Source organism: Mytilus galloprovincialis, chromosome 4, assembly GCF_965363235.1.
Source record: "Mytilus galloprovincialis chromosome 4, xbMytGall1.hap1.1, whole genome shotgun sequence".
Classification (NCBI taxonomy): Eukaryota; Metazoa; Mollusca; class Bivalvia; order Mytilida; family Mytilidae; genus Mytilus; species Mytilus galloprovincialis.
The window spans coordinates 14,247,546-14,270,026 of record NC_134841.1 but is presented as its reverse complement, the minus strand read 5'-3'; the positions used below and the strand labels follow the sequence as shown (position 1 = coordinate 14,270,026).

General features: G+C 31.9%; 1 protein-coding gene across 1 annotated transcript; it reads right to left on the bottom strand.

Moving 5' to 3' along the window:
* Positions 1–1,607: 1,607 nt before the first annotated feature.
* On the bottom strand, positions 1,608–22,169 carry LOC143071413 (EP300-interacting inhibitor of differentiation 3-like). Its single transcript, XM_076245675.1, has 10 exons — positions 21,957–22,169; positions 16,794–16,874; positions 16,101–16,231; positions 15,538–15,665; positions 14,884–14,989; positions 9,240–9,339; positions 8,209–8,300; positions 7,527–7,575; positions 7,271–7,365; positions 1,608–4,348 (listed from the first exon to the last, which is right to left on the bottom strand). Exons 1-10 carry the CDS (start codon positions 22,105–22,107, stop codon positions 4,214–4,216), a joined length of 1,068 nt encoding a protein of 355 aa, XP_076101790.1. The 5' UTR covers positions 22,108–22,169; the 3' UTR covers positions 1,608–4,213.
* Between the last annotated feature and the right edge of the window lie 312 nt (positions 22,170–22,481).

The following is a 22,481-nucleotide window of genomic DNA, read 5'->3' as shown; positions in this document are numbered from 1 at the left end:
TATACCAATAGGTTTATAAGAAAAAAGTTAAAAACTATGGTCAAGAGTTCACGTGTTCAAGCTAGTGTCAGATCTTTGACTGTCTGTAAGATTCTTCATCAATACTTTGTCTAGACTTGGAGCTTGACTTATGGAAATGACAATGTTCTCTTATTGATAGACCTGTAAATGTCTTTATTTATTGTCTTGCTAGCAGAGAATTTCCAGTTCGTGAGACATAGCTAAATAGGTATGCTTATCAGTTTGCTGATTATTGATATAAATATGGGGATTGCCATTGAGACACCTATCCCCTGAGCCCAAATGATACTCATTAATGAGGAAATCTTGTAGTATTTCATATTCTGGTATTTTAGGTTGAAAAGCAATTCTCTGGAAAGAATTTAATTCCAACCTGTTTTTTTTTTAAAAAGTAAGATGTAGTATGAGTGCCAATGAGACACCTCTCCATCCAAGTCACAATTTATAAAAGTAAACCATTATAGGTCAAAGTACTGTCTTTAACATGGGGCCTTGGCTCACACTGAACAACAAGCTATAAAGAGCTCCTTTTTTATGCCCCATTTATGGGATTATGTTTCCTGGTCTGTGCATCTGTTCGTTCTTTCCTTCCTCAATTTGTCCCACTTCAGGTTAAAGTTTTTGGTCAAGGTAGTTTTTGATGAAGTTCAACTTGAAACTTAGTACACATGTTCCTTATGATATGATCTTTCTAATTTTAATGCCAAATTAGAGATTTTACCCCATTGAACATAGAAAATGATAGTGCAGATGGGGCATCCATGTACTTAGGACAACTTCTTGTTACGTCTGTACTATGTTGTGTTACATTCACTATGTGCCATTAATTGTTGTTTTTGTTTGTATATGTACTCTTTTGGAGGTGTCCAGGGCTTTGTGTAATTCATTTTATTCCTTTTACAAATTGTTGTTCGTAAATTTTCCTTTCATTTTGCACAGAATTAGAGATACATTCCATGTTGGTAATTGAAATTGTTTGTTATAGAACTACCTTGTAAAGCTGCCATTGTAATGACTTATGAGAAAGAAAGATATGATATTGTCAAGCGGAAGGAGTCTTCAAAATTTTCTATTTCTTATGAAAAATTGTCTTTTTAGAGGAAAATAAAATAAAGTGGAAGTGTAAACATATCCAAGGTGTAAATGCAGTAAAATTAGAAGTTTTATTTAGGCTTTTCTGGTTTTGATGCACAGAATGAAGAGTTAATAAGGCACCAGTTCAATATAGTACATCATATAAACATAAACCTGTATTTGATGTTTTGTTTACTTATGCAAGCAATATATATTCATGAATGCTTTTAAAAAATATAAACTGTTGGTGAAAGAGTTGTAAGAGACTCATCGAAAACTTTACTAGGAGCCTCTGGCCTTTGTTAGTCTTTTATGATTTTTTTTTTATTTCATTTATATGTTTTGGTGTGGAATTTTCTTGCTGTAGGTGGACTTTGGCTGTTATTTGCCCTTTGGTCGGGTTGTCTCTTTCACATATTTCCCATTTCAATTCTCAATTTTATGCATGTTCTCCAGTTCGAAAAAAAAAAGGATTATGTATTTCAATGGTTATATCAGTAATGAAACAGAAAGATGTTTTTATTCACATTTTATTTCATTTTTAATAATTCAATAAAAACAATTGGCACTATAAAAATAATAAAATAACAATATGTTATGAAATGAGTTCTATGAAACTTACAACCTCATACAGATAGTGATTCAAGTCTCCCAAATCAAGTATTCAAGGAAATGGACAAATCAACAAAATTTCCCCTCATCTTTCCCAAAACGGCATTACTATCTGCAGATTTTTAGTTTAAGTGGATTGACTATTTTACCAAAATTCTGAACTTTTCTTTAAGATGGTAGGAAATGAATAAATAAATCATATGGGAGACTTGATAAAGAGTATTTACCTGTCTGATGAACAGAAGATATTTATATTTTTCGAAATACATCAAAATAATTTTATAGGAATATCTTTTAGACCTGTAAAACAAAACTCATTCAGTGTCTAGTGTTTAGGAAACCATTTTAGAAGATTGACATCAGCACTATTCTTAATACATATTAAACATTTGTTTTCACAAGAAACATTTGAAACAAAGGCAAGTAATTTTAATAATAAGAAACACATTTATTGATTGTCATTAACAATTATATACATGTACAGTACACTTTAAATTTCTTCAAGTTTTTAACATCAGTGATATGATTTATACATAGCTGTAAGGTATACTTTATTTCAATACCAAAAAATATTTAGTCAAATATTATTAATCCAATAAGGAAGAAGATGCAGATCAAATAAAAAGAAAGTATGTAAGAGCTTAATACAGTGTTTTCCCTAGAAATTATTACAATTTTGTATTTTATATGGGGTGGGGTTGACTGAAAGGAAAAATCATGAATTTTAAATGAAAGCGTCTATGTAAAAAAAGACAGATATAATTTTTTGAAAGATAAAGGCATTTACTAATGCATTCGGTTGACACCATGCATTAATCATCTAGGGTCGATGGTTTAACACTGATTTTACATTGTACCAGACCACTAAAAGACTAAAACATGTATAATATTTACAGCATGTTTACCTTAATCTAGGAAACATTTCTCACACATTAGTTTAAAAACAATTGATACATTAAAAACTAAAAACTAAAAATGTTATCACAAAATAAAATGTACATCTTTGTTCAGTAACTTAGAATGAAGTAAATGAAGAAAACATGTAATAAAAAAACTAATTGTATTAATGTAAGATGAAATACACATTCCTTTGATTATAAGTGACATCAAAAGTTGAACACAAGAGTTTCACATGATCTATCTAAATAGTTTGCTGCCCATAATAAAATCTAATGATAAAAATTATTGCTAACTTATAGTTATAAATGTTGCGTCATCTGTAGAATTAAAAGTTGGGTAAGTATGTTGGCTCTCCACTTGGTTTCACTTCAGTATAACAGCAAGCTCTGCCAGAGGAGTTTAATTTTCAAAAGCTGTCAGTTTTTAAAGATGTTGTAGCATTGCACTTGTAAGAGACTGGTTAAAAAAAAACCAACAGGAATTTTTATCATTTTGTGTGTGCAATAAACACTAGTGGTCGTTTTCAAAAGTATCATACAATTCTAAAATTGCATGGCCTAACAGGTAAAAAAGTAAAACAAATGCAAGTAAAGGTGACTTAAATATCTACAATGTTGAAAACAAAACATGTACGAGTATGGAAATAGGAATGCACTCTTTCTGGCTGCTACCAATTTAAATATACCGGTAATGAAATAATCTTTAATGAACAAGTTCACTAACACAATGCTCATTTGAACATGTAGCCTTCTAATAAATGGCCTCCCTTCAAGACTTTAAAGATAATCAAACTTATTAGGGTCTGAATAGTTCAAATCTTTATCAAGATTTAAAGAGTTTAAAGAGAATCTGATTAAAAAACAATAAGGCACAATCCCTGAGTTAATTTGAATTTTTTAATTCACCCCCTTCCTTCTTAATGATCTCCCATTTATGATTTTTCAAATTATCTTACTTATCCAAGGTATTGATGAGTGGTAACCTTAATTCAAATTTGAAAAGAACCTTTCAGCAGTTTTTTTTGTACAAATAATACAATTACATAACATATTTTCCAACAGTAAATATTTCACAATTAAAAATAAAATGTTACACACCAAAAAAACAAAATTGTTCAATATCTTTTTCCAAACCTGACATATTCATCCAAAACTGTTTTTTTCTATGATGAAATGTAAGTACTGAATATATAGACACATCTTTTAAGTTTACAAAATTTCAAAATGGAAAGTCATCAGTGAAAAAGCATCTCCTAATTGTTTACATGACTAGATAACAACAAAACAACAAAAAAATAGAAATAATAATACCTAAGAAATGTTAAATAAGTTTCACTGAAATTTGGTTTTACATGAGTCTTATTTGCACATTATTGTATATGTCCTTAAAAAACACTGAAAAAAGTGTTGGTTTATGAGTATTAACTGTTGGTTAGAAATATGAAAAAGTTAAGGCACATTGAAAAGAAAGTCTGTATCTATTTGTATCTATCATTTCAATCTAGGTTGTTCTGTAGTTTTTCCCATCTTCTTCTTTATGTGCTTCATTTATTTCCTTTCCAAGATGGTGGCTTACCATTCAGTATTTCAGCTTCTGTTTATGTAAATCATTTCTTTCCTTTTACACGTGGAGTTGTATTATTCTGTGTTTTGGATTCTATTAATGGTTTTTTAGCTGGAGGTTTTGTATGATCTCTTGTTGGTATAAGTGGTTCTTCGATTTGATAGACACGTATCAATTCCTAAAATGAAAAAAAAAATAAATTCTAAGTTAAATCTGATCATTTCATTACAACAGAAGGAACGTCATCAAATATTTATTACCTTCATTGAAAGTTTTCTACAACACACTAGACAAACTCATATGGAACAAGAATGTGTCCATAGTTTACCTTTAACCTGAAGCGGTTCAGATGGATGAACGAGAAAACATAATGCCCATAAATGATGCATAAAAACAAAAGAAAGTATATCTACTATCGCAGGTGGGGCATAAAAATGTGTCTGAGGACAAAAATGCCACAGCTCAAGGTTATTTATGAAAATATTTTTGGGATGGAACAAGGGACAGTCGAGGGTAATACTTAACGCCCCCTTCATCTAGTGGCATTCATAGAAATGTAAGACCAGTCTTTTCAGGTCCAATACCAACAAATCATAGTACATAACATCTGGTTACATACAAAAAAGAGTAAAACAAGAATTTGTCCATAGTACACAGATGCCCCACTCGCACTATCATTTTTCATGTTCAGTGGACCGTGAAATTGGGGTCAAAACTTTAACTTGGAACTAAAATTAGAAAGATCATATCATTAGGAACATGTGAAGTAAGTGGGGCATAAAAATATTGCCTTGAATTTGACAGTAGTAGGGCAATATTCCTACATTTCCTTGCAGTAAAATATTTCTGAGTCATAAGCATATATCTTGGGTGTTTCTATAAAATATTTTGAAAACTTCAAGTTACATGGTTTCTTAAGCTGGTACACAGGAAAAAAGGGTGATATTTTGATTGATTAACCTCCAGTGATGGTTATTTTCTTAAATGCAATGAAACGTAATTGAAGTTTTGTCTAGACAGGATAAAACTTTACTCATACCAACTATTTCTTTATTAGAAACAAAGATAAATTCTGTATTATTTTTGAAAATTGCAATTTAACAGGGACTTTTAGGGGAAAATCAATTGGTGGTATAACACCTATATATATCTAAGTTTTAACAAAGATATATATATAGTTCTGTCATTAACTTTTTTCAAAGTAATTTAACTGTGAACCAGATGCTCCGCAGGGTGCAGCTTTATACGACCGCAGAGGTTGAACCCTGAACGGTTGGGGCAAGTATGGACACAACATTCAAGCTGGATTCAGCTCTAAATTTGGATTGTGATTATATAGTTGACACAGCATAGGTTTCTGACACAGAATGAATGTGGTCTAATGAACTTAAAATACTTTTTTTTCCTTTGAGCAATTCACTATGCTGTTGAATATTAATCCTCTCAAAAAAATGTTTGAAGAAATTTTCTTTTTATTTATGAAATCTGAAATGAGAAAAATTTAACACCCCCCCCCCCCATTTTTTTTTTTCACATCCCCCTTTCCCTTTTTCCAAAACTGATCTCAATTCAAATTTTTAATGGAGTTTGCAACAATAACTACTCATTTAAATACATCATAATATATTAAAATGTAACAAAAGGTGCTTGTTATCACTGAATGGTAAAGATTGTTTTAAATTATCAGTTGGTAGTAAAAGTGAATATACATTGTTTATTGTATAAAACAATGATTTACGTTGATTCAACTACTATTCTGGACAAAGAAAGATAACTCCAATCAATTGAAAATTTCTTGCTATTGCACAATATTGTGCAATTAGATATTTCTTGCTATTGCACAATACTGTGCAATTGAAAATATTTGCTATCGCACAATACTGTGCAATTGAAGATTTCTTGCTATTGAGCAATACTGTGCAATTGAAAATTTCTTGCTATTGCACAAGAATCTACATACACAGTAAGATTTGGCATATCAAAGAACCCCAATTATTCAATTTTTGATGAAATCAAACAAAGTTTAATTTGGACCCGATTTGGACCAACTTGAAAACTGGGCCAATAATAAAAAATCTAAGTACATTTTTAGATTCAGCATATCAAAGAACCCCAAGGATTCAATTTTTGTCAAAATCAAACTAAGTTTAATTTTGGACCCTTTGGACCTTAATGTAGGCCAATTTGAAAACGAGACCAAAAATTAAGAATCTACATACACAGTTAGATTCGGCATATCAAAGAACCCTAATTATTCAATTTTTGATGAAATCAAACTAAGTTCAATTTTGGACCCTTTGGGCCCCTTCTTCCTAAACTGTTGGGACCAAAACTCCCAAATTCAAACCCAACCTTCCTTTAGTGGGATAAACCTTGTGTTTAAATTTCATAGATTTCTATTTTCTTAAACTAAAGTTATGGTGCGAAAACCAAGAATAATGCTTATGTGGGCCCCTTTTTGGCCCCTAATTCCTAAACTGTTCAGACCTCAACTCCCAAAATCAATACCAACCTTCCTTTTGTGGTCATAAACCTTGTGTTTAAATTTCATTGATTTCTATTTACTTAAACTAAAGTTATTGTGCGAAAACCAAGAATAATGCTTATTTTGGCCCTTTTTTGGCCCTTAATTCCTAAACTGTTAGAACCAAAACTCCCAAAATCATTCCCAACCTTCCTTTTGTGGTCATAAACCTTGTGTCAAAATTTCATAGATTTCTATTTACTTTTACTAAAGTTAGAGTGCAAAAACTAAAAGTATTCGGACGACGACGACGCAGAAGACGACGCCAACGTGATAGCAATATACGACGAAAAATTAAAATTTTTGCGGTCGTATAAAAATAAACAAAAAAACTTTGGTGAAATCTGAGAAATCTTTGCATTTTATGTGTTATTGGTTTATTGAAAAATATGAGAAATCAACATGACATAAGCAGGAGCCAGCAGAGACAAACATTTACAGCTGAGAATGAATCAAAATCTACTCCCAAAAAGGTCAGATGAACACAGCCAGACGTTCACTAAATTGAGTTTACCTGGCTTATAGTTTTTGAAATAAGAACATAAAAAACAATGTTCCTTAAAATTCATTACATACCTTCCATTCAGCTGGAGTTATAGACAGAATTGTTTGGTGGTTCCTAGTTTTGCTCTGTTGCTTATTTCTTTCACCTTCATTGTTCTCTACAGGCTCTGAAAAATAAAACCATATACTTTGAAAACATTGACTTGTTTATTGTTTGGTTGCTGTCTCATTGATGTTCACCCATTACTTCTTTCTTCAATTTTTTTACCAGTACATGCATATGTTTCTTGGGCTTTCTTCATTACTTCATAACTTTAATGGTAATTACCTATTAATGGTAAATTATCTTCATCAAGTGTTGTCTTTGCTAAACCATCCTGCAAAAAAAATAAAGAGGCTGTGCAAATTCTTTAAACTGAATATTCAGCATGGTTTTTAAAACAAAAAATAAAGGGGATGTGCAAATTTTATGTTATCTAAACTGAATATTTAGCATATTTGCCAAGACAATTACTGCAAAAAAATTCTGGTAACCAAATTTTTCTTCTTTCAATATTTAAAATGTGTTCACCAAATCAAACTTTAATATATATTTTGTTTTAATATTTGTGTATTAATATATATACACATTATTCTTGTACTGTAGATTGAGTTTATTTTATTTTGGTGGGGACTAAATTTCATGAATATTTGATTTTGTGGTTTTGTCAATGTCTGTATACAAGACTTAAGAAAATTTGTAATAAATTGAACATTTAAATGTGTGGTTCAACCTGTACCCACATACACATGAAATCAAGTTTCAATGAATAATGCACTATACAAATTTTGAATTTCCAACTGTCCTTAATAGAAGATAAGATGTTTTCAGCCATGATTCAATACATTTTAACATTCATGTCTGTTTTTCTACTCATATGTCAGGAGGCCTATTTCAACCTTTATTTATTTATGATAAGGGATTAATGCAACTCAATCATGCACAGTTACTAAGTAAAGAAGCCACTTACCTTTATCAAAAATGATGTGTAAAATATATTCTCTATAGTCTGACCAAATGATTCTGGATTTAAAACAAATTCAAAGAAACAAATTGGATTTTCTGAAATATAATAAAATTGAGAATTGAAATGGGAATGTGTGAAAAAGATAAAAACCTGACCATAGAGTAAAAAACATACTAAGGCTACCAATGGGTCTGCAACACAGTGAGAAAATCCAGCAACCAGTGGCATGCTTCAGCTAATATTATAGGATTATGTTAGCATTACCTCCTCTTTTTCCACTGTCAAGACTACACCCAATTTAAGTTTGTCTAGTAAATCCTTACTGCAGTCAATATGGAAACTAGAGCTGTCCGCATATCTGTATGGTTGAATACTCCCATACATTCATATTAGTTGCTCCTGTGACATTCAGTGTTGAGATTTTGGGTTTTCAGCTATTCATTTTATATAATCATTACCTCTGTACATGTATTAGATTGACATATGGCCATGATGGCTACTGATATATCAATCTAAAAAAAAATATTGTTCTAAAGGTTATTCATCATATAGTCACTTCTCGAAACATGGTGATAATATTACTCTAATGCTGTTCGTAAAGTGTGACAGATAAAAGCCATTCATTAATATGACTCTCAAAGTTTTATCACAAGTTGATTACTGTTCCTTTTTTTAAAGTAACTATATATCAATTTGTCTTTAAGGTGGTACCTAACACTACAGGGAGATAACTCTGTAAAATCAGCTAAACGTTTTAATTACCTTGTGTTGTTTAGGGAATATTAAGCTTCTCGATGATCAAAATAAGTGTTTGTCAAACTGCTATATAACCAGTGTAGTTTTTCTGATAAAACGGTTGGTTAAAATTTTTTGAAATTTTTATATTTTTGTCAACGGGTCAAAGTAAATACTTTGTCAAAATTTTATGAAAATTAAACGAGCCAAATTAATTTTAGTTAAGGTGTTGGGTACCACCTAAAGCAAAATCATTATAGCATATGTATGAGAAAGCAAAACAAAGAAAAAAGTAGTACCATCTGTTTGTTTATAAAGTTTCTGTAAAATATCCAACACTCTTTCTACTTCTGCAGTTGTGGCTTCATTTTTACCACCACTGCCATCAAAAGATTGCATCTGAAAAACAAAAATATAGAAAAATTGAGAACATTTCAGTAATTAGTTCCCTATTCTCTTCCCTATTGATATAAACAAGACTTTGTTTTGCTATATATTCTTAATTTAAACAACAAAAGTTAAAAAGTAGGAATTGCACAATATAATAAGGTGCTGACAGTTTAAAAGTACCTTATATTTCAAAATCTGAAATTTGTTTAGAAGTTTGAGATTCATTTGGTTGCAGATCCAATAATGAACCAGTTGCTACTTTATTGTTCATTTGAAAAACAGATGGGTACACTTTATAATACTCTTTCTTGTTTAAAACCATATAAACAAATTTGATACTTAAATGTTACTTTCTTGATAAGTTTCAATAAACAAATACCCCTTTTAGACCTTGTTAAGATGTGCATTCATTGCCATTCATCGTAAACTAACAAGAGTGCACAAACTGAATATGTCTTGCCTGTTTTATTGATTAATGTTGAATTATATGTCAAGCCTTTGAGATCAAACTCAGATATCACAAAAACTTAACTTCTAAGTGATCTGTGAAAACAAGGCCACGGTAAAATGAACCTTGAACAATGGAGAATTACACTGAACCATCATTATATATGTTATACTCCCAAACGTGTCCTTCCCCCCAAACGTGTCCGATTCCCCCAAACGTGTCTATTCTCCCCAAACGTGTCCATAATATTCAATATTCCCCAAACATGTCCGATTTCAGAACCCCCAAACGTGCCCGATACTATTGTTATTCGCCCAAACGTGTCCACTTTTAAACGCCAGAACGTCTCGTGTTTTTTAGCGCTAATACATGTCCTAAACGCGACATCAATAAAGTCCACGGCAGTTCTATGATGGGGAACACAGTTGATGAAGTAGTAATTTATTAGCATTAACTTGTTCAATGCCGGTTGTTAATGATTATCATTACTGAAAATTTAATATGTAACATATGCGTTAACTTTTGACTTAATTTGTCCAGTTGTAAATATTTCATGCTCTTTTAAAGCGAACATACAAATAATTCTAGTCAGTACAGTTGAATTAATTGTTTACTATGTAAATTATTTTATACTAATAAACTCCGATGATGCCTTTAATATTACTCAGAATATTGCAAGGTGGGCTTTCAGTCGAATTGACCTCCCATCTTTTCTTAACAGTTCTAATTTTTGATAAAATTTTAGGTTACAAGCGTCACTAAAGACACACAAACAAGAGAAAAAACCTCCAGTGCCAAATATTTCATTCGTTATTTGAACGATATCATATTAACGATATATACTGTAGATAGGTTATATCATCAAACCGGGAATTTGAAATTGGGCGTTAATTTTTACGGTTATTTGGGATGACCACTAGTTTAGATTTTAATCTAAAGAAAAATAAATGCGAGTAAAGACCGATTTGTTTATGACTTCAGTAAGAAACTACTTCAATGTCTGTTATGTAATATAGAGGCCGTTTCAAATAAAAGTTGCAGAAATTAAAAAAAATGTTGCCTTCCATAATACAACGTATGGCACATTATAAAGAGTGAAATGCTACAAACATTTTAATGAGCATAGAAAAAGAATTTAAGTAATTTATTTTGATCTTTTAATGAAATAGTAAAAGATCGTAAAATGAGTATACAAGGAAAATAATAAAAAAAACACAGAAATAACCTACATTTTTATAATATGAACACGAATGATAGTTCCAGTAAAATTAAAAGCTTGGTATGGACACGTTAGAGGATTGGACACGATTGGGGGTTTATTAAATCAAAGAGCTGAAAGCTCTGAGGAAAAATAACGCCACTGCCTCTAATATTGGGATATTTTTTATGCAAGTCTTGATTTTCACATACCGTAATAAGTTGAACATTGCAACATGTCTCGTAAGGATATAATTGATATACGTATATAAGTGTGTGAAGTTAAGATGACAACTGACTGGTTTTTTTTAATACAAATGAATAGGTCAAGAGTCAAGACTACCTAAATGATCTACCGTATCCAATGACTACTGGCTGTGGTTTTTTTTTGTACAAATAAATAGGTCAAGACTACATGAATGATCTACAGTATCCAATGACTACAGTCTGGGTTTTTTGTACAGATAAATAGGTCAAGAATACTGGAATGATATACAATATCCAATGATTACTAGCTGTTCTTTTGTACTAATAAATAGGTCAAGACTATTTATATGATCTACAATATCCAATGACTACTGGCTGTTCTTTTGTACGTACTAAATAAAAACTACCTGAATGATCAAAAGCATTCTAAGTAATGTGTATTTTTTTCTTTCTTGCAATTACATTTTTCTAAATCAAGAATACAGACTATTAGTATCCTTTCAAACCAAATGATTATGAAGAGCCTGTTGTAATAAGCTCTTATACCCCACTAGTCCTATAACATATGACTTCGCATTCTTATTCAATTTTTAACGTTTTTATACTGATATTTTCATTTTTTTAAATTTTTGAATGCAAAGTGTGACACATTGATAGTTAAAAAAAATATCAGAACAGTAAATAGAAATAGTAAATAATGCTCCTGAGGTCATATGTTATAGGACTAATTGCCCACATACTCATTAAATAAGTTACTAATGACATACACAAATGTAGTTATTTCTGTTACTTGAAGCAAATTCTATTTCTGTAGATTTACACAATATTGTTATACTTGTTTTATTTCACATTGAAGATTAGACAAATAGGGATTCTCCTTTGATTTTTTTATTTCATGTCAGTCAGGTCCCTTTATATGAAACTTGAAACCACTTCACTGCCATATTGATATTTTATAACAACTCTGCCCATGACCCATATAATTTGATATTCATTCTTTAACCATATATCATAGTAAGCTAGTTTTTTATTTTACACTAATCCACAATCTTTCATGTTAAATTATGTCTCCATTTAAGTTTATGCCATTGAACCATCATGGTATTAAGTAATTATGCTGTTATAGAGGGTAACCAGGCCACACTTAAAAATATTTTGGTTTGCCCAATCCCTACCCAAAGGTTGAGACAGTGGGTAGGTAGGTAGGCATTTTCTTTCAAAAAAAAAAATGAAGTATCAGATGTTTATTAGTCTTCATGCCTATTTGATTTAAAAAAAAAAACTTCTTCAAATCAGGACAATAAAAGAATTTGAGAAGGCAACTTTTTTCTGGGTAGGTAGCGTTTGGGCAAACAAACCTATTATTTATTATGGCCCCATATATTCATCTTGGGTGGCATTCCAGTTATTGAAATTTGTGTCAGATTCAATAATGAACTAGACCTTTAGGAATTGATCTCATAATTTAATATGGAGCTATCGTATGCAACCCCTACTCGGTAACAAAAATAAACATGTCAAGCGGCAAAATTTATCACCAGAGATTACAAGTCAAAAGAGGATGGATAAGTCTCCAAAAAACTTGCCAAACTGGAACTACAACAAAATCTCCAGACAAGGACGAACAAGGCGTTGAAGCCAAAGTTAGTATTTATGTACAAAGAAGTTGGGGGACTGATTCACGCTATTTAACCAGACGAATTCCTCTTAATAGCATGTCCGAAGAGAACCATATCTGCCGAGAAATTCAAAGAATACCATGCAACAATTATTGTGGAAAAGCAAGTAAAGAATAACTCTTACTGTGAGTGTATTGACATTCAACCAAGTAAAACACCGTACAATATTCAAACTCACTTTAGGGCCTTAATAATAGGGTACAAGACAGTACAAGTCAAATCGGCACCAATAGAAAAAGTCAAATCGGCACCTGGTTAAATCGACATCTAGTCAAAGCGGCACCTATTTAAAGTCAATTAGGCATCAATAATATATATAAATAATTCAACCCTTAAAAATGTGAATAAACATGATAAAATAAGGTTAATATTTCTGGCCAACCCCTTCCTTATCTAACTCTTCTTGGGTAAATACTGTAAAATTTCTGGACAACCCATTCCTTATTTCTACTGTTTTTGCTTAAAATACTGTTAAAATATATATTAAACAAATCTAACATGGGTGCCGAATTGACTATATCAAGTGCCAATTTTACCAGGTGCCAATTTGACTAGATGCCGATTTGACTATACCGGATGCCGAATTAACCAGGTGCCGATTTAACCAAGTGCCGATTTGACTAGAATTCCGTAACAGTGATCGCGCCGAATCAGCTAGACGACACTGCTGTGCATGCATCAAACATAGAGAGCTTCAAATCTGTTCTCCCGCCCCGCCAATAAAACCGTTGTATTTAAGCCAGCATCGATATCGACAATTTATATACATGTCATACAGATACAGTCTGTTACAGACTCTACGGCCGAGTTCACTTGAAACTCTTCAATCGAATTCAGAGTTAATAGATTATCACGTGAACGCACTAGAGTTGATATTCAGAACAAATCAAAGTAACTCTAGGGTAAGGCCTGACCAAGCATAAAAAATAAAATATTCTCATTGGTTTGACGTCATTCAAGTGTTTCTCGAGTTTAACCCTGGCCCGGTGAGGGTTGGAACCAGGGTACAAGGGGTTAACTCGAGTGGTTCAAGTAAAATCGTTTTGTTGATACCCGAGTAAGTAAAGTTAACTCGAGAGTTTCAATTGAACTCGGCCTACTGTTGTAACTTTGTAAACAAAGATTGAGTCGGATTTCCAGTACTTCGATCTGTCTCATAACCAGTAGAAAGTGGACCAACAAGGACACATTATATTTTCTTATAAAAAAGGCAGTTGTTTGTAAAAAGAAAAGACTATCAAGTTTTCCCCGATTAATTATATATCTTTAATGTTTTAACAATGTTTTAGTTTTACTTCACATAATCAATAAAGTTGTAAAAATAGATTTATGAGTATCTTAACAACATTGGTTGGTACACTTCGATCTTTTTGGTAATAAGAAGGACCAGAGGTATGTAAACTGGTTCCCGGTTGATTACTACACAAAAATGATACCAATAAAAGCAAATTCCAGTTTGTATATGAAATAGTAAATACGAAACTAAACGCGGTAGACGGAGAAATGTAATGGAAAGTAAATACGAACCAAGCGCGGTAGGCAGAGAAATGTAATGGAAGTTCAGTTCACTAGTATCGGAAACATGCCGCTGAAAGCGTCAATTTTCCAAAAATGGACACGATTGGGGGTTTATTAAAAAATGGACACGATTGAGCGTTTATACAAATGACACGCTTTGGCGCCCTTTGACAACTAGACATGTTTTTGCAGTTCAGTCACTGAGTGACGTTGATGTGGACACGTTTGGGGGAATCGGACACGTTTGGGGGGGGAAGGACACGTTTCTGAGTGTTACAAATATATAGCAAAAAGGTTAACCCACTATTACTTATTGGAGAAGCTGATCTTAATACAAAAACTTCACCTTGAACAAGTGTCAGACAAAGTCAAGGCCAGATAGACTATTGTCAAGACAACTTAACCTTGAAAAAAGAGTCAGTTTTAGTCAAGGTCAGATAAACAATCTTTCTATAAACTAATTTTAGATGTAGCCAATACTCAATATAACATAAGGAGTATTACCTTCTTCGGAATTGTCTCTTTGTCAATAGTTTCCTTATCAGTAATTTTTTTTACATTAGGATTTCTTTGTGGTCTTTCTTTCACATCTCTGTCAAAAGACCCTGCCCTGTAAAACAATAAAAACTGTACCATATCAGAACATCATTAAGAAATATGTTTGGTTGTGTCAACACAAGTTTTTTGAAATAACTTTAGAATTTGTGTTTTTAACATTGAAATATCTTTTTTATAACTTTATGTTCTATCTTTTGTTGATACTGCTGTTCATACATCAGGTATAAATTGTAAGTTTGTTGTACTTTAATTGGTAATTCAACATTTGGTGCAGTTCAAAGTATTGTCAATTTGTATTAAGCCAGCTTTTGATTCAAGCGGTTTTTCAGAATTACCTTACTAACTCTAAATACAAACCCATAGGTTGAATAACTTTAAATACATTTGTACAGGTAGCCAATGCAAGTTAATTGTAAAAATTTGTGCCATATGATGATATCCTTTTAAAACATCAAGCAAGACATTAATTAATAATTGCCCATTGTTGAAGGCCGTATTGTGACCTATAATTGTTAACTTCTATGTCATTTTGATCTTTGGTGGCAAGTTGTTTCACTTGCAATCATACCATATCTTTTTATTTTGATATTAATAACATACATGAAATGAAATGGTGGGTTTTTACTAAACAGCTTCTGCCCTGCGGCACCAAGGTTTTTCCATCCATCAGGTGAAATCCTGCTTTGTGAATCTGAAGGAGCATTGTTCTCTCTCTGTATAAATGCTACCTGAAAAAACAACCAACATTAAAATACCAGCTGCATTTTTTAATGTTAATCATTTACTTTGATGGATTTCTGTTTTTTAAATCAATATTTCTTATACGCCTGTCAAAAGCCAATAATTGCTTTCATATTATTGCTTTTAACATAGATTATTTCATTGGTTTTCTTCTTGGAATTGATTTACTTTTTGTCACCTGCTCCTGCCTTTTTGAAATATTACTTACACTTTTGATTTTGGTAGTAATTCTTGAATGCTGTACATTTACTTGTACATTTTTTTAGTTGTTCCTATCTTACATATGTCTTTGTCATTTGGTCTTTGGCGGATAGTTGACTAAAATTCTTATCAAACCACATCTCATTTTTAAATGTTAAACCCCATCCCTTTGAGCAGAAGTATAAAATTAAAACAATCAAAAGCACATATATTGTACAAACCAATTTCTCAGCAAATTCTATAGGTTCAAATCTAACAAAATCTGTGTTTAAGTTGTCTGCCTGTTGTCTGGCTAAACTGGATATTGTGAGTATAGCTGTTGAATCAAGAGCCCCTTCTCTAGGTGTCCTGACTGAAAATTAAAAAGTTCACCTACATTTACATGTTTACAAAATTAATAGCACTTTAAATTTCTGATACAAAAAAAGATGAAATCAATAAGTATGATTTTTTTTAGGCCAGGATAAACATACCTTTTGAAGAATCATGTACAAGTGCTCAAATACTAGAAGAATTTAAATTATTCATTTTTTAAAAGAAAAATATATTTTAAGTCTCTAAACCAGGTCCTTATTATGATTATAGTGAAGGATTATCATTTGAGTGGTGAGTTACAAAAAGTAAATATCAATTATTTTAATGTTCTTATAGCTACATGTAATGTGGCTGTACAACATGAAAGATCCAATCTCAACAGTTCAAGATTTTTTTGAAAATAAGCCAGCCTTAATGGGACTTGTTGGGGCAGTGGGATGCCAAAGCAGTCCATATACAAACATTTAAATTTTCCCTTTTAACAAACAATTAATACAAGGAATCAATATTGTTATGTCAAAGTACATGCATCTGATGTCATATAAGGTGCATATCCCTTGTTTTACTTACATGTACAAAAACAAATAATATATACATACCATCTTTATTCAGAGTATTGGCTACTTCTAATGCCTCTGTTAAAGTGTTGTTTTCTGGATTCACTAATTCATGCTTTTTGTCTGAAATAAATAAGATATAATATATATATATACATGTTTCATATCATATATATCCAAAATACTTTAATGTTTTGTCAATGACATAGTTTATATGTTACTTTGTTTAAATGTGCATGTTTATGTTTAAATAAACCTCAACTACTCTAATGACTCATTCACTTTGATCTATTGTATAATAAGTCATTTGATTGTATTGCTCAAATTTTGGGATCTCACAGCTCTCATTTCTTCTCAATTTTAGGATCGTTATTCTTCTGTCAGCTGTGCCAGTCGTACTTCTGTAGTTATTATAAAAATCAGCTTTTTTCAGAGTTGGCATACTACATGTAAGGCCCCCAAAAACCATAAGTACATCAGTGTTCTCCCCAGGATTTTTGGATAGCGCTGTGGTAAGCGCGTGATTTTCGACAATTCTCAGTAACTTTGTCGCGGCGCGCGGTTGGTTTGTAATTGATTTGTTATGTGTTTTTCTTATATAATGCTATTGATGTTTTCTCTTGTAATGATGTCCTCATGATGCTCATGGAAGTTACCCCTTTGTTTGCTAATGTTATTGTCTGGATATAGACATGATAGAAGAAAAGTCTTTTTGTCTCCATTGTAAATACATATAATCCTCATATCATCTGTCTATAAAACCCAAGGAGAAGTCTTTTCCATGGTGGGTCTATACCAGACTGCCTAGATGTGAAGATTTCTTATCACTAACAGGTGATGTTGCAGAACATGTAGGACCAACAATAAAGTCATTGTCAGCTTCTGTGAGAAAGTTTTCTATGACAAGATTGGTATTTTTTACATTTACTTTTATTAACATTTCTAGCAAAGTACAACTTTTCAATAAAAATGAGTATAGTATTTCAAAGGAAGAAATGAAATTGACCTTTTAATAATATTCAAATCTTATCAAAGACTTGCTTAAAAAAAAGGCTAACCTATTCCAATTATGAATATGAAAGAAATCCTTTAAAAATATTTTAAAGAGATTTTTTTTATTTCAAAGGTGAATTACCAATCAAATACATTATGTATGCCAATTGAAACAACTACCACCTTTACAGGTTTTGTTTGATAATTTTATAAACATTTGAATACATGCCACCAGATAAGTTTGTCAAGATTTGACAATACTTCTTTTAGGTCTTTCCCTCCCAAATTATCTCCCTTACTGGCTGACATAACTTCCTGTTTACACCTGAGTCTTTTTTTAGCATTAAATAATATTCCTTATCCAAGCCATCCTCTGTTTACATTAAATTTAAAGCAATATTTAATTAAGATATATTGATGATTGGTTGACAAATATCGATATTTTATATATATTTACACAAAATTTTCGTTTTGTTTTATTCCCTTATCCATTTGAAAAAGAGCCATGTATGGTCAAGTAATCGTAAAATACGGGCTTATAATGAATCCCTTGATAACAGGGATGCTTCTTTCAAGCAATACAGGTTCGACAGTTCGGTTGTAAACGCAAAAAAAGTAATGATATAATCGTAGATGGTTCAAAAAATGGTCGAGACAACGTTGTCAGAGAAGGGGGTAAAACTTCCCTTTATATATAATATAGAAATGAACTTTTCAGCACCCGAGACATGTATTATATGTCTCTGTTAGCACTGTCCGTTCCTTTCATACGTTTCGGGATCTTTATAAAGCTAAAAAATGTAGCAGTGTTCTGTTAACCTTACGACGTTTAACTTGGCTTCACCCAAGCTGGACATCGAGAAAGTGAATTTCTCAAGTCTAGTATCAGCTTGGGGTTTGTTTTTCTAATCATATCCTCTTAATTGTTTTCAAAGGGTAAAATTCATTACTGTAGAATTGCTGATTAAACAGGTATTAGTTCGATTGGGTGATAATTAATACTTCAAAGACTAGCTCATTGAAGCCAGTTTGATCGTTGTTAAAATCAGTGTTTGTTCAAAGTTCGTTAAACAAGTTTGTGAATGTCGTTGGGAAATGCGGTCAATTTATTTCTTCTCATTTCATTCATATATGCCTCTATATATTCATTAAATAGATGTCAATGTTGAAATCTTTGTTTATTTTGATCTCTCAACGACGCCATTTTGTAAAATTTATTAGACTGGTCACGCGGAGTTACTTTAATACAACAGAAATAATTTTCAAAAATCGTTAACCAGTCAATCACGTGATCCGAAAAGAAAAATAAGCGGGAAATTTTAAAAAATACGAAAAAAAATATAGCGACGCGGTTGAACGGGATAGCGACGCGGTCAGTGCAATAGGACAGCGGGAAATTGAAATAGCGCTGAAAATCGCGGCGCTAAAACGGCCTGGGGAGAACACTGAGTACATACATCAATCTTGTTAACACTTTTCAATTTGTCAAAAATAATTCCCAAAGCACTTAAAAAAAAACCATTTTTGTTTTTAAAATGTCTCTTTATTTTTGCACAACAAAAAAATTGTTCTCTTTAATCTATCATATCTTTAGCAATACAGTATTTAAAACAATACCATGATTAAAAATTTTCAAAACAGAACCTTTCAAAAGGGTGCAAATGCAAAAATGAAATGTGTCATGTGGAAAAGTGGAAGGGGACGGAAGTGAATGGGATTGAAAGTGATTTAGGAGGGGCCGACCCAGATTCCTTAGTATAAAATGTACATGATTTTGATATTTTTTTGGTTGCCTGTATCTGCCACTGTGACAAGATTACTTCCCTTAGAAAATGTAGTAGATACTAAGTCAGCCTTAAGCAGTTGAGCTAAGGAAGTACTTCTTTAGCTCAGTGGTTGAACACACTGCCTTGTAACACAGACTCCCAGGTTTGAAACTGCTGGAGACAAGCTATTTTGTAATGAAATTCATGCTCTCTGCATCTGGTTACATCTGAATATTCAAATTTCAATTTTCTACTTTTACACCAAAAACTTGCGAGCACATGCGGTTCTGTTGCAGGTGCGCATTCAGGGAAAAGGGGAGTTCTGTGGGGGGCTTGAAACCAACTTAAAGGTGGATCAATGCATTTAGGTGAACAGGGACATACTATTGACCCCCACCACACACACACACACAAATTCTAGTCAAATCGGCACCGGATGTAGTCATTGGATATTCTTATCCGTGTTTTAACCAGTTGAACTTTTTGCATAATTGTTGATTTAATTCTGTTTGAAGTTTCCTGAAAAAAAATCCACCTCAGTTGCTACTTAGCATGCTTAGTTTGAGTAGTGATGAAAGGAACTTGTAGTTTCCCTTTGTATTTTTATATTCTCTTAAAATTAAACAACAGCTTGGGTATTTAAGGGCTTCATTGTTTTATTAAGTTTTTGATGAAAAAACAGCAATAGCTACCTGTAAATAGATAAAACAACAAAAATGTTAATAATGTAACCGATGAATTAAAGATAAAACTTTTTAAAAACAATAAATTTATATATGTACAAAGAGTGGCCATAAGTATTCATCACATGACATTTTTCGCTATATATCCTGTAGTAGTCTAAAATCGTTCATCTTGTCAGTTCGTTATGTATTTGTGTTTGAACTTAACACACGGGGAAACTCCGCATTGACGTCACTACGCTACTTCCGGCGTAGAAAAACAATGTAGAATACATTTTTTCTGCACTTTTGAATAAAAAAACATTTCTGAAGGTAAGTTTTCATTGTTGTTCTCAATTATTGCTAAAAAATGCCAAATTTCTAATGCTCGTTTCAATCCCGACTTCCGAATGTCTAAAAACATTCTAGAACTTTACAAAATCCCACTACCGGCCTCCATTGCTTTGTGTACATTCCATTCAGCGTCATCAATCTTGTGGCAGGCAATACAGGTCAAGCAAATCGTATTTTTAGGAATTTCAAAATGACATGCTCCTTACGTCTTTCGCGATTTTCCCGCGAAAAAAGCCCAACCAAAATGAAAGGAAAACTAATTGAAAAAACGATGCCCATGCCATAATTTTGTACAGGAATATAGAGTAGGTTAATGAAAAATAATTTACATTTATTTTTCATAGAATTTTCTTTTTATTCATTATAAAAATATAAAAAGATCGATATTCTGACCATCATGACTGTAGATAAATATTCATACACAATTCCATTGATGTCAAAAGGGATGGCAAAAAAAGAGTTTTCCTGTTGAATAAAACCCAAAATCATTGCAAACTATTTTGAAGCAATATCCCACAAAGAAATAACGTAATTGCCGTAGACTGGAAAATCCCCTAATTGACAGTAGAGCAATTTGATTGGGTAGAACGAATTGAAATCACGTGATTTTGACGCCATTGAAATTTAAATGTAAACAAACAAGGTCAGAAGGTTCAGTATGGGACAGCATCGTACATTTAGTTACTGACAAATAATTATGAGTTACCAAGCTTGACAATGCATGGTAATAAAAAATGAAAGCTAAGTGTACAGAAAAAATAAGAAAAAAATAGCCTTAGGATAACGACTTATCATTACACCTGGATATTGTATAAATAACTACATTTTTTCAAAAAAATATTTTGAGTTCATTTTTGGTTTAATTTGATTTTAAGCAAATTGGTACCAACAGAAGCAGAATGGCACAGGTTTATTTGTTTATTTGGTTATATATTTTGTGTGGATCATTTTCATTTTTTCACAAGATAAACACAAATATTAATTTCTGTTCAGAAATTTCGCAATACATGTATATTCAACCAAATTGAATCATAAAAAAATATTGTTTGTGTTCACATCAGAGAAAACAAAAACACCTGAAAATAAAGCTATTATCAAATAAACAAACATACTTTAGACAATTCTACGTCTTGGCCTTATTTATAAAAATCCAACCATAAATGCCCCCAAAAGTTTTGAAAAAAGCCAACAATATCACGAGATGCCAATTTAACCAAGTGCCGATTTGAACTACATTTTTTAACAGTTTAAGGGTGCCGATTTGACTTGTATCCCCACACACACACCACCACCACACATGAAACTGGGGTGGGCCCAATTTCATCATGGGCTTGAAACACCATTTTAAAACAGTCATGGATTTGTATAGTGGTGCATAGAAAAAACGTATTTTTTTCAAATTGTTTTCAGAAATTTCATATAACACGAACTATTCAAATCTTCTATGAGTGTTCTGTAGCCAGTTCGTATCCTAAGCCTTTCGCCCTTATCTTGGGTATTTCGTAAGTATTCCTGAGGGATTTCTCCATCATCTTCATCTTCCGCCTGGTTGTTTGTATTCTTATTTGCCCGCTTCGACATTATTTTGCATTTTTCACAATATTTACATGGTGTAAGGTGTAAATATTATCCAGAATTTTGTTCCGGATTTTCCACTTTTTTCCCCGGAAGATTTTTGAGAGTGTAGCTAAATTAATGCTTTCGACCCGATTGCCTAAAATTACGAATTTTATTTTAAACATCATAATTTTGTTTGGGTTGTCAAACAAGCGATAATTATTCATATATAGTTAAAGGGGATAAAAAAAAAAACTTCTGTCATATTGACAGATAAACTTGTAATTTACCTCATATTTTCGATCATACAATCACAAAACTGATTTTATTGCATCATGAATTCTGAAATTTAGGGTTATTTTTATTTTAATAACTAATCAATAATACAGAAAAAAATG